This window comes from Otolemur garnettii, unplaced genomic scaffold (genome assembly GCF_000181295.1).
Source record: "Otolemur garnettii isolate 467f Iridium unplaced genomic scaffold, OtoGar3 scaffold00105, whole genome shotgun sequence".
Classification (NCBI taxonomy): domain Eukaryota; kingdom Metazoa; phylum Chordata; class Mammalia; order Primates; family Galagidae; genus Otolemur; species Otolemur garnettii.
Window position 1 is genome coordinate 4,385,827 of NW_003852500.1, and position 10,937 is coordinate 4,396,763.

The 10,937-nt window shown below is 51.1% G+C and overlaps 1 protein-coding gene across 1 annotated transcript in view; it reads left to right on the plus strand.

Annotated features, from left to right (window-relative positions):
- NCAN (neurocan) overlaps positions 1–10,937 on the plus strand; it is a 32,858-nt gene that overhangs the window by 1,438 nt on the left and 20,483 nt on the right. Inside the window, exons 2-8 of the mRNA XM_023517165.1 lie at positions 1,737–2,138; positions 5,036–5,210; positions 5,304–5,431; positions 5,942–6,235; positions 7,139–7,726; positions 7,938–8,375; positions 8,415–9,341. Coding sequence (XP_023372933.1) covers positions 1,737–2,138; positions 5,036–5,210; positions 5,304–5,431; positions 5,942–6,235; positions 7,139–7,726; positions 7,938–8,375; positions 8,415–9,341 — 2,952 coding nt within the window. The remainder of the gene's footprint in view (positions 1–1,736; positions 2,139–5,035; positions 5,211–5,303; positions 5,432–5,941; positions 6,236–7,138; positions 7,727–7,937; positions 8,376–8,414; positions 9,342–10,937) is intronic.

A 10,937-nucleotide genomic window follows, 5' to 3' on the forward strand; every position in this document is an offset into this window, starting at 1 on the left:
TTGTTTTTTTTTTAAAGACAGAGTCTCACTTTGTCGCTTTCGGTAGAATACATGGCATCACAGCTCACAGCAACCTCCAGCTCTTGGGCTTAGGCCATTCTCTTGCCTCAGCCTCCTGAGTAGCTGGGGCTACAGACACCTGCCACAATGCCTAGCTATTTTTTGTTGCAGTTTGGCCAGGGCTGGGTTTGAACCCGCCACCCTTGGTATATGGGGCCGGTGCCCTACTCACTGAGCCACAGGCACTGCCCTATTTTATTATTTTTGAGACAGAGTCTCAGTTGCCCTGTGGAGAGTGCTGTGACAGCCCAGCTCACAGCACCCTCAAATTCCTGGGCTCAAGAGATCCTCTTGTCTTAGCCTCCCACGTAGCTGGGACTACAGGTGTATTGTGTAGCCAAAACACCTAGCTAGTTTTCTATTTTTAGTAGAGAAGAGGTCTTGCTCTTTCTCAGGCTGGTCTTGAACTCCAGAGCTCAGACAATCCTCCTGCCTTGGCCTCTGAGAGTGCTAGGATTAAATGCATAAACCACCACGCCCAGCCCTTTTATTTCATTTTTTGTGACAAAGTCTCACTCTGTTGCCCTGGTAGAGTGCTGTGGTATCATCATAGCTCACAGTAATCTCAAACCTCTGAGCTCAAGTGATCCTCTTGCCTCAGCCTCCAGAATAGCTGAAATTATAGATACCTGCCACAGTGTCTGGCTAGATTTTCTATTATTATTACTACTTTTTTTTGAGACACAGTCTCAACCTGTCGCCCTAGGTAGAGTGCCATGGCATCATAGCTCACAGCATCCTCCAACTTGGGTTCAAGTGATCATCTTGCCTCACTCTTTCTATTTTTAGTAGAGATGGGGTCTCACTTTTTTGCTCAGGCTGGTCTCAAACTCATGAGCTCAAGCAATCCACCCATCTTGGCCTCCCAGAGTGTTAGGATTACAGGCATGAACCACTACACCCAGCCTAGTTTTTCTATTTTTAGTAGAGATGGGGTCTCCCTCTTGCTCAGGCTGGTATCTCAAACTCCTGAGCTTAAGTAATCCACCTGCCCAGCCTCCCAGGGTGCTAGGATTACAAGTGTGAGCCACTGTGCCCAGCCATTGCAAAATATTTTAAAAGTATCCAGACACAATTGTGTGTGCCTGTAGTCTCAGGAGGCTGAGGCTGAAACCAAGAGTTTTAGGCTGTTGTATGCTGATCATGCCACTGCACTTACCTCTCTCTCAAAAAACAAAGAAACAAGCTTGGGGCCTGTGGCTCAAGTGGCTAAGGCGCCAGCCACATACACCTAAGGTGGCAGGTTTAAATCCAGCCCTGGCCCGCCAAACAACAATGACAGCTGCAACTGAAAAATAGCCGGGCGTTGTGGCAGGCACCTGTGGTCCCAGCTACTTGGGAGGTGGAGGCAGGAGCCTTGCTTGAGCCCAGGAGTTGGAGGTTGCTGTGAGCTGTGATGCCACGACACTCTACCCAGGGGGACAGGTGAAGGCTTTGTCTCAAAAAAACAAACAAACAAAAAGTCAAATGATCTGATTGCTATAAAATTCATGTTATAATGAAGATGCTTCACACACATTATTTCCCTTCTATTGGCCACCTCTTAACGTTTGGAGAAACTAAGCCTCAGAGGAAGAAAGTAACTTTCCTGTGGCTGTACGGTGAGAGAAATAGCTGTCCCTGCTTGCTGGTCCTTATCACAGAGTCATACCCTCTCTCCATGTTCTTTAACCCAGGCACAGAGGCTATCACTGATGATGCTGAAAAGGGGCTCCACATGCACAAGGTGGGATCTGGGTCAGTACGGGCTGCACTGGCAGAGCTGGTGGCCCTGCCCTGTCTCTTCACCCTGCAGCCACAACCAGATGCAGCCCAAGATGCTCCTCGGATCAAGTGGACAAAGGTTCGGACTGCATCAGGCCAGCGACAAGACTTGCCCATCCTGGTGGCCAAGGACAATGTGGTTCGGGTGGCCAAGGGTTGGCAGGGACGAGTGTCACTGCCTGCCTACCCCCGGCGACGAGCCAATGCCACACTACTGCTGGGGCCACTGAGGGCCAGCGACTCTGGGCTTTACCGCTGCCAGGTCGTGAGGGGCATCGAAGATGAACAGGACCTGGTGCCCTTGGAGGTGACAGGTCAGTTGGAGCAAGGAAGGGAGGGGCTGAGGCTGGGAGAGGGAGGAGCTGAGCCTGGAGCCTACCCACTGAGTGTCACCTTAGAAACTACTCCCTGGGGCCGCGCCTGTGGCTCAAAAGGGTAGGGCGCCAGCCCCATATGCCAGAGGCCAGCCCTGGCCAAAAAAAAAAAACGAAACTACTCCCTAAACAGCAATTCCTTTTCATTTCTTCTGATAAAGTCATGAAGAAGGTCTTCACAGATACTATCCTATCTTTTAGCACCTATTTATTTATTTATTTATTTTTGAGACAGAGTTTTACTCTATTGGCCTGGACTCTATTGGCCTGGTTAGAGTGCCATAGCATCATAGCTCACAGCAAGCAACCTCAAACTCCTGGGCTCAAGTGGTCCTCTTGCCTCAGCCTCCTATATAGCTGGGACTACAGGCACCCACCACAATGCCTGGCTAGTTCTTCTATTTTTAGTAGAGATGGGGTCTCCTTCTTCCTCAGACTGGTCTCAAACTCCTGAACTCAAGTAATCCACTCACTTTGGCTTCCCTTAGTGCTAGGATTACAAGCATGAACCATCACATCTGGCCAATATTTCTCTCTTTTTTTGAGTCTCACTTTGTCACCCTTGGTAGAATGCTGTGGCATCATAGTTCACAGCAACCTCAAATTCTTGGGCTCAAGCGATTCTCTTGCATCAGCCTCCCTAGTAGCTGGGACTACAGGTGCCCACCACAAGTGCCCGGCTATTGTTTTTTGTTTAGCAGGCCCGGGCCGGGTTTGAACCCACCAGCCCTGGAGCATGTGGTCGGTGCCCTAACCATTGAGCTACAGGCGACCAGCCTACTTCTCTTTTTTAATCAAAAGGAAGCAGCCTCCAATCAGTTTTCTATGGACCACAGGAGTGGTAAGTAATATCTAGGCAGGATTTTGTAATTTTGCTTTAAAAGTCAATTTTACAGTTACTTAATTTTACATAAGACAAAGGACATTGGCTTTCTATATAAAATAGGAATACTCAGCCAGGTATGGTGGCTTATACCAAAGTCCTAGCACTTTGAGAAGCTGAAGTAGGAGAATGACTTGAAGTCAGAGTTTAGAGACGAGCCTGAGCAATAATAAAACCCTGTGTTGGGCGGCACCTGTGGCTCAAAGGAGTAGGGTACCAACCCTGTATACTGGAGGTGGTAGGTTCAAACCTGACCCCGGCGAAACACTGCAAAGAAAAAAAACAACCTTGTGTCTACCAAAACAAAAACAAAAAATCCAGAAAAATTAGCCAGCCCACCAGCTGGGTACAGGGGCTCATACCTGTAATGCTAGCACTATAGGAGGATGAAGTGGGAAGATTGCTTGAGCTCAAGAGTTCAAGATCACCCTGAGCAAGGAACCCCTGTCTTTACTAAAAGTAGAAAAATTAGCCAGGTGAGATGCTACTTGCCTTTAGTCCCAGCTACTTGGGAGACTAAGACAGAAGGATTGCCTATATCCAGGAGTTTGAGGTTGCTGTGAACTAGGCTGATGCAACAGCACCATAGCCTGGAAACTCTGTCTCCAAAAAAAAAGTAGGCCAATTAAAAATATGTATTATGAGAGCAAGGGCCATGGGCAGTGGCATTTGCCACTTATAGAATGACATCCTGTAATGACACTTCATAATCCATGCACTTTGGGAAGCTGAGGCATGAGGCCAGGAGTTTGAGACCAGCCTTGGCAACATAGTGGAAAGATAAATTAGCCAGGCATGGTGGTTTATGCCTGTAGTCCCAGTTACTCAGGAGGCTGAGGTGGGAGGATTGCTTGAGCCCAGGAGTTTTCAGCCCCACTGTACTCCACTCTAGGTGACAGGGTGAGACCCCATCTCTAAAAAAGCAAACAAACAAAAAACCCCAACCCCCCAAACCATAAACTATATAAAAATATATGTATATATAAAGTAAATATCCATTTCTCCAATTCCTTTATTAAATTCTTCCTGTTAAAATACCCAGTGCAGTTTCTGTTTTCCTAACTTATCAAAGTGGACAAAGAAAAAAAATGTTAATGATTAAAGCAGTGTAGATCTGAGTCTGGCACACAAGAGATGCTCAATAGATTTTTAATGTGCAACTCAATGAATGGATTGTGGTATGGAAAATATGCTGTAGACTGTGAAATCTAGTCCCGTAATTTATATGGACCTTGGGCAAGTCCCTGCACTTCCTATCCTGGGGATTAATCCTCTCCCCTCCAAGCTATGAATTGGGGACATAAATAGGATAGTATTACATTTTTATGGGATCAACCAACCAATCATCCCCTTTTGAAGGACGCACTTCTCAAAACCAGTAAAACTCAAAAAACACCTGATTAGTGGTAAAAAAAAAGGCTACCTCTAGATTTGTTCTGTTTCATTCATTAAGCCACACACTTATTGAACACCAGATGCCAAGGACACAGCTTCCTCCAGGGGCTCTCTGACTTATTTTTGGTAGTGACATGGGTCTTGGTCTGTTGCCCAGGCTGGTCTCAAATTCCTGGCTTCAAGTAAACCTTTCACCTTGGCCTCCCAAAGCTCTGGGATTACATGCATGAGCCACTTAGCCATTTCTTTCATACCTAAATAAGAATTTGAGTCTCAGTGACCCTGTTATTAGTGTTTCACATCCTGGCTTACATAAGCTTTCTAGTCCTTTATGGACATTGTTATCAGTTTTCTCATCTGTGAAATGGGGGCATGTGGATCTCACTCACCACCACTGCCCTAGCACTATGCTGGGTGCTGGGTAAATGGATGTGGTACAAGGCAATGTAGGACAGTAGATCTATTAGCAGACTGGAGGGGTGTCATTCTGTAAGAGAGGGGTCTGTTTTTGCATATTCCAGCAAAAGTCAGCTCTCTCATCCTGGATGTTCCCATACAGGGGTTGTGTTCCACTACCGGGCAGCCCGGGACCGCTATGTGTTGACCTTTGCTGAGGCCCAGGAGGCCTGCCGTCTCAGCTCAGCCACCATTGCAGCTCCTCGACACCTGCAGGCTGCCTTTGAGGACGGCTTTGACAACTGTGATGCTGGTTGGCTCTCTGACCGCACTGTTAGGTGAGAGGGTACACAGGGTGAGGAGATGGCGGAAAGAAGTTTCTTGGCTTCAGGAGCACACCTCTGAGAAGGACCCTCCCCTTGTGTTGTCAGGTATCCTATCACCCAGTCCCGTCCCGGTTGCTATGGCGACCGTAGCAGCCTTCCAGGGGTTCGGAGCTATGGGAGGCGAGACCCACAGGAACACTATGATGTGTATTGCTTTGCCAGGGAGCTGGGGGGTAAGTCTGAGGCTGGCAGGACCCTGCCCCCCCCACCTCTCTCTGAGCCCCTGGTACTCTCCCCAACTCCCATCCCTCTGTAAGTCCTTATGCAATTCTCCTAAGTCTCCTCTCTAAACCTGCAGCCAAGAGCTGGACCCACCCTCTCTGAGCTTTCCGTCTCTCCCTGAGCGCCTGTCTCCTCCTTACCTCCCTTTCCCCATCCCTGTCTTCTTTCTCCTCTCCGATCTCCCCCTCACCAAGCCCCTCCCTCTCTCTGAACCCTGACTTACCTCATTGGTGAAAAGATGCTAAAGCCCTCTCTTGTTAGCTCTGCGTGAGAGATAACGACAATGCTCTGGCAGGATACTCAGCTGCTCTTGTCGCTGTCTGGTTTAACTATCACCCAAACTCCAGCCAGGTTGGGGCTATGTGGAAGGTTATGTGGACCGGGGCTATGTGGACCCCCTTCTTGGCTTCTGAGGGAGGGTCCTCCGGGTCCCCCTAACCTCAACCATCCTCCTCCCGCAGGCGAGGTCTTCTACGTGGGCCCTGCCCGCCGCCTGACGCTGGCTGGCGCCCGTGTTCAGTGTCGCCGTCAGGGCGCCACTCTGGCCTCAGTGGGACAGCTGCACCTGGCCTGGCACGAGGGCCTGGACCAGTGCGACCCAGGCTGGCTGGCCGATGGCAGCGTGCGCTACCCAATCCAGACGCCGCGTCGGCGATGCGGGGGCCCAGCGCCAGGTGTGCGCACAGTGTACCGCTTTGCCAACCGGACCGGCTTCCCCGCGCCCGCTGCGCGCTTCGATGCCTACTGCTTCCGAGGTGTGTGAGAGATCAGGCAGAGGCCGCGGCCGCGGCCTGGGAGGGGAAGTCTTCTGGTGGCCACTCCCCTAGGCCTTTCACTTTGGCAAAAGTCACGCCCCGGGAAGCAGACTTCGCGATAGGCCACGCCCCTGACAGTTTTTCCCTGGGAGCTCCGCCCTAGCGGAAGGATCTGGTACCGGAGAAAGCCAAGCTTTAGCGCCTGAGTCGTATTTGCTGACTGGGTTCTGTCTTCTGACTGGGTTCTGTCTTCTGAAGTTCAGAAGAGTTCTAACCTTGAAAGACACGCCTCTGGGTTGAGTATATTTCACCTGGATCCACGCCCATAGCCACACCACGTGGAAAAGTAATGCCTGGATTGGCCACGTGCCTTGGACGTGGGCCTACGTCAGAAATTACACTCTTCCTTTTACGGAGGAGGTGGGGGGCACAGCTTTGGAAGCTGCAAATTTTAACCCCAAGGAGCCAAAATCCTCTGGGTAAGCTGCCTCCAGCCCTGAGGGGGAAAAGTAAAAACAAACCAGTGTCAAGCCCATAGGGCACCTCCTATACCCAGGGGAGGATCCAAGGCCAAGGCTAACCTGACTTCATGAGAATTGGATGCTGCCTGAACTTTGCCCATGAACCAAACTGTCTCTTGACTCCTCAGTGCGACCAGTTGACACTGACCCTAAGGGTGGGCTCAGTCAGTCAGGCCCCAGCCTTAACAGTAGAGACGATACCTTTGCAAATTCCTCTCTCAGCCTGGGGATCTCAGAAACCACAGAGAGAGTCAGAGGGGTACAGAGAAACAGAGATGCATGGAAGGTCTGTGCTGAAGCATGCTAGATTGTGGGTAGACTTCAAGCAGAACTCTCAGGCAGCCCCTGGGTCTAACATGACCTCATCTGCTTTCTCCCATAGCTCATCACCCCACACCACAACATGGAGACCCAGAGACTCCATCATCTGGGGATGAAGGAGATATTCTGTCGGCAGAAGGGCCTCCTATTCATGAATTAGACCCCAACTTGGGGAAAGAAGAGGCAGTCGCCGCTGACTTACAGGAGCCTCTGGTGTCCAGTGGAGAAGAAGAGCCCCTGATCTTGGCAGAGAACCAGGAAACTCAAGAGACCCCCCATATTGCCCATGGGGGTCCCACACTGGCTTCATGGCCTACTGAGGAAATGTGGCAGAACACAGTAGCCCCCAGCCTCAGGAACATGGGAGCAGGCACTGCAGCAGGTTCACACATGTTGGTGGCCCCAGTCCAGCTCACACCAAGGAGGAGGGGGCGCTTCAAAGGGTTGAATGGGCGCTACTTCCAGCAGCAGGAACCAGAGGGTGGAGGGCAGAGGGGGACAGAGGCCAGCGCCCAGCCCCCCACCACTGAGGCTGCTGGGAATCATGTGGAACCTCCCTCCACCTCTGGAGCCAAGGATGCCTTGGAGAATGGTGGGAACCAGAGGCCCTGGGCTGATCTGACCAATGAGGTGGATGTGCCTGGAGCTGGTAAGTTTGATCTGCAGGGGGCATACTTGGCCGAGGATCTGGGGACCAAAGGAGATATGGCCACATTCAGGCCAGGGGTGGAAGCTCTGAATGCCAGCTGGGTCCCTTGGCTTCAGAAGCTTCCTTTTTCTCAGGCCTAGAGCCGAGGAGGTAGTCAAAAAAGGAGGCTGCTGAGAAATAATCACAAATACTGTTGTTGATGTTGTTGCAGGTTCTTCTGGTGGCAGGAGCTCCCTAGAGTCCTGGCAGTGGCACCCAACTATCGTCCCACCTAGCATCTCTGGCCTGGAGTTAGAGAAAGCCAAGGGCCCCAGCATAAGGCCACCTACCCAAGACCTGCCTTGGTCTCCCTCAGAGGCCACTGTCCTGGCTCCCAGCCTCTTGGAGGGACGCAGTCCTGCCCCATGGGAGGCATCCTCTGTAGTCACTTCCCCAGATCTCCCTATCATGGCGATGCTGCGTGTCCCCAAACAGTCACTCCTGCCCCACTTTACACCTGTCACCACTAAGGCAAATGGGGTCAAGGGGCATAGTGAGGTCATGGCCACTGAGCTGCTCTCCCCTGTCACAGAAACCAAAGTGTATTCTCTACCTTCCTACTTGGGCCTGACAGGACTAGGTGGAGAAGTCAGGAGCATGACACTCACCAGTCACGGAACAGGAAGTCCCATGGATATAACAGTTGGAGCTAATTCTGATGCTCCCAGGGAAAACCTTGGAAAAACTGGGGTGACCAGCCCCACTCAGTTCAACAAAGATGAGTACCCCAGATCCCGCCCCTGGGCCTCTGTGGACAGGACTATGGTGGTAAACTTTGCCCCCACTGAGACTGCTACAGAACCCACAGGCGTCATAGGCATCTTAGGGTCGGAGTCTGGGGACTTCAACACAGCAGAAAGCTTTACTCATAGCTCTGAGGTCACTGCTGATGAGATGCAGAGCACCTGGCCCTCACCATACAGTGCAGGGCTGGGTGCCAGCCTTCCATCTGCACCCTTGGGGGATCCTGGAGACTTCTTCATGCCTGGATTCACCTTGAATTTGCAGCCTTGGGCTGCTACAGATAAAGGAGCCACGGTGGGTCCCATGGAGTCCACAGCCAGTGATGCTGGTGGAATTTGGGAATCTGGATCCCATGTATTTGAAGGAGCCAAAAGCCCCACCTTGGCCTCTCAGGTGGCTGTGGATACAAGTATGGTGATGTCCCTCACATCCCTGGATCAGGGTGACAAGGTTGGGGTCCTGGCCACGTCCACACTGGCCTCCTCAAGCTCCCAACCCCTCCCAGAGCTTCACCTAGAGGGCCAGATGGAGGCCCAGGGGACACTGGGTACTTTAGCCCTTCCACATCAGGGCAACCCCCTTGGAAAGCTGGATTTTCCTCCTTGGACACCAACTGCCGCCAGCATGGATGAGGCTGTCTCAGTTTCCTCAGGAGAAACTACAGCACCATGGGACTTGACCAGCACCCTGCTGCCCATCTCCCTGGGCACAGAGGAGTTTGAGCTAGAGGGCCTGTCAGGGAGCCCAGGTGTGGAGGGTTTCTGGGAGGAGGCAGCAAGTGGAGAGCAGCCGGCCCTGCCAGGGACCCCTGCAAATGGGAGTGCCAAGGAGGGTAAGTTCAAAGTTGCATGGCCCCATCTAGCTCACTGTGGTCAGGGGTTGGGGACCAGGAGCTGGGGGAGCCCCAGAACAGGGAGGAGGGGTTGCCCCTGGGGGGTCTGGAAGGTATTTAGCAGGGAAATGATGCTGGAGGCACAGGCTCTTCAGGTGGAGTTCAATTTTGGAAAGGACATTCCCAGCAGAGGGACAGAGTGTGGGCAAAAGCCAGGAGGTGAATTTACACTTGATCAATTTTGAGCACAGCGTGTATATATACCAGTGACCAAAATGTGGAAGTGATAAGGAATTGAGTAGAATCTGATTTGGGGAATGAATGAGTTCAGCTAACAAACCAAGTCTATGTCTACTTTAAGCTGACTTCAGGGACTCACCCAGTCTCAGAGCAATAGAGCTGGATACAGATGCCTTCTAGGTCAGGCCAGAGGGAGGAAGCATGGCAGGTAGGACTTCCTAGACAAAGAAGATTTGGGGACCTGGAGGCCCAGGGGATATGGGTACTAGGAAGGGGCAAAAGTGGTGAGCGTTATCTCTATTCTACAGACAGCAAACTGAGGTTCAGGGATGTCTGCTGCTACCCAGGTAGCCATGACCAAAGTCTAAAAAAGCCACTGCTGTGTTTTCTCTGGGGCCAGGACTGCCCCTAGCTCAGCCTGCAAATTCCTAATCTTCTTAGGTCCTGCTGTATTAAAACTGGGGGTTGTGGCCAAATGACCTTTTAAAAAAAATTAAAAGAAGATGAAGCTAATTAAAAAGCCTTTTTTTTAAGTTGCAAAGTGATTTTTTTTTTGAGACAGAGTTTCACTTTGTCACCCTTGGTAGAGTGCTGTGACATCCTAGCTCACAGCAACTTCAAACTCTTGGCCTCCTCAAGTAATTCTCTTACCTCAGCCTCCTGAGTAGCTGGGAGTACAGGTGCCTGCCACAACACCCACCTGTTTTTAGAGATGGGGTCTTGCTCTTGCTTAGGCTGGTGTTGAACCTGTGAGCTCAGGCAGTCCACCTGCCTCGGCCTCCCAGAGTGCTAGGATTACAGGCATGAGCCACTCTACCTGGCCCAAAGCACTCTTATTAACATAATTGGTTTTGAACTTGCTTCTTGCTTCTTCTTTTTTCGAGACATAGTCTTACTTTGTCACCCTCGGTAAAGTGCTATGGCATCACAGCTCATAGCAACCTCCAACTCCTAGGCTTAGGCAATTCTCTTGCCTCAGCCTCCCAAGTAGCTGGGACTACAGGTGCCCACCACTACACCCGGCTATTTTTGGTTGCAGTTTGGCTGGGTCCAGGTTTGAACCCATCACCCTGGGTATATGGGCCCGGCGCCCTTCCCCCCTCCTTTTTTTTTTTTTTTAAGGCGATGCGTTGTGATGATGGGAATAGCAAGTTGAGGGTTCATTGTCCACCCTGTCACCTCTGGACTATGTTTGGGGGATGGGGATCTTCTTCTCTTAGATGCCCAGGAGTCAGGGGGACCCAGGGCAGGAGCCCTGGTTTTGATAAAGGCTAATACTTATTGGTTACTGCCTGTGTGCTTGGCTTGTTCTGAGCACTTTGTTGGAATTATCTTGGTTAATCTTTTTTTTTTTTT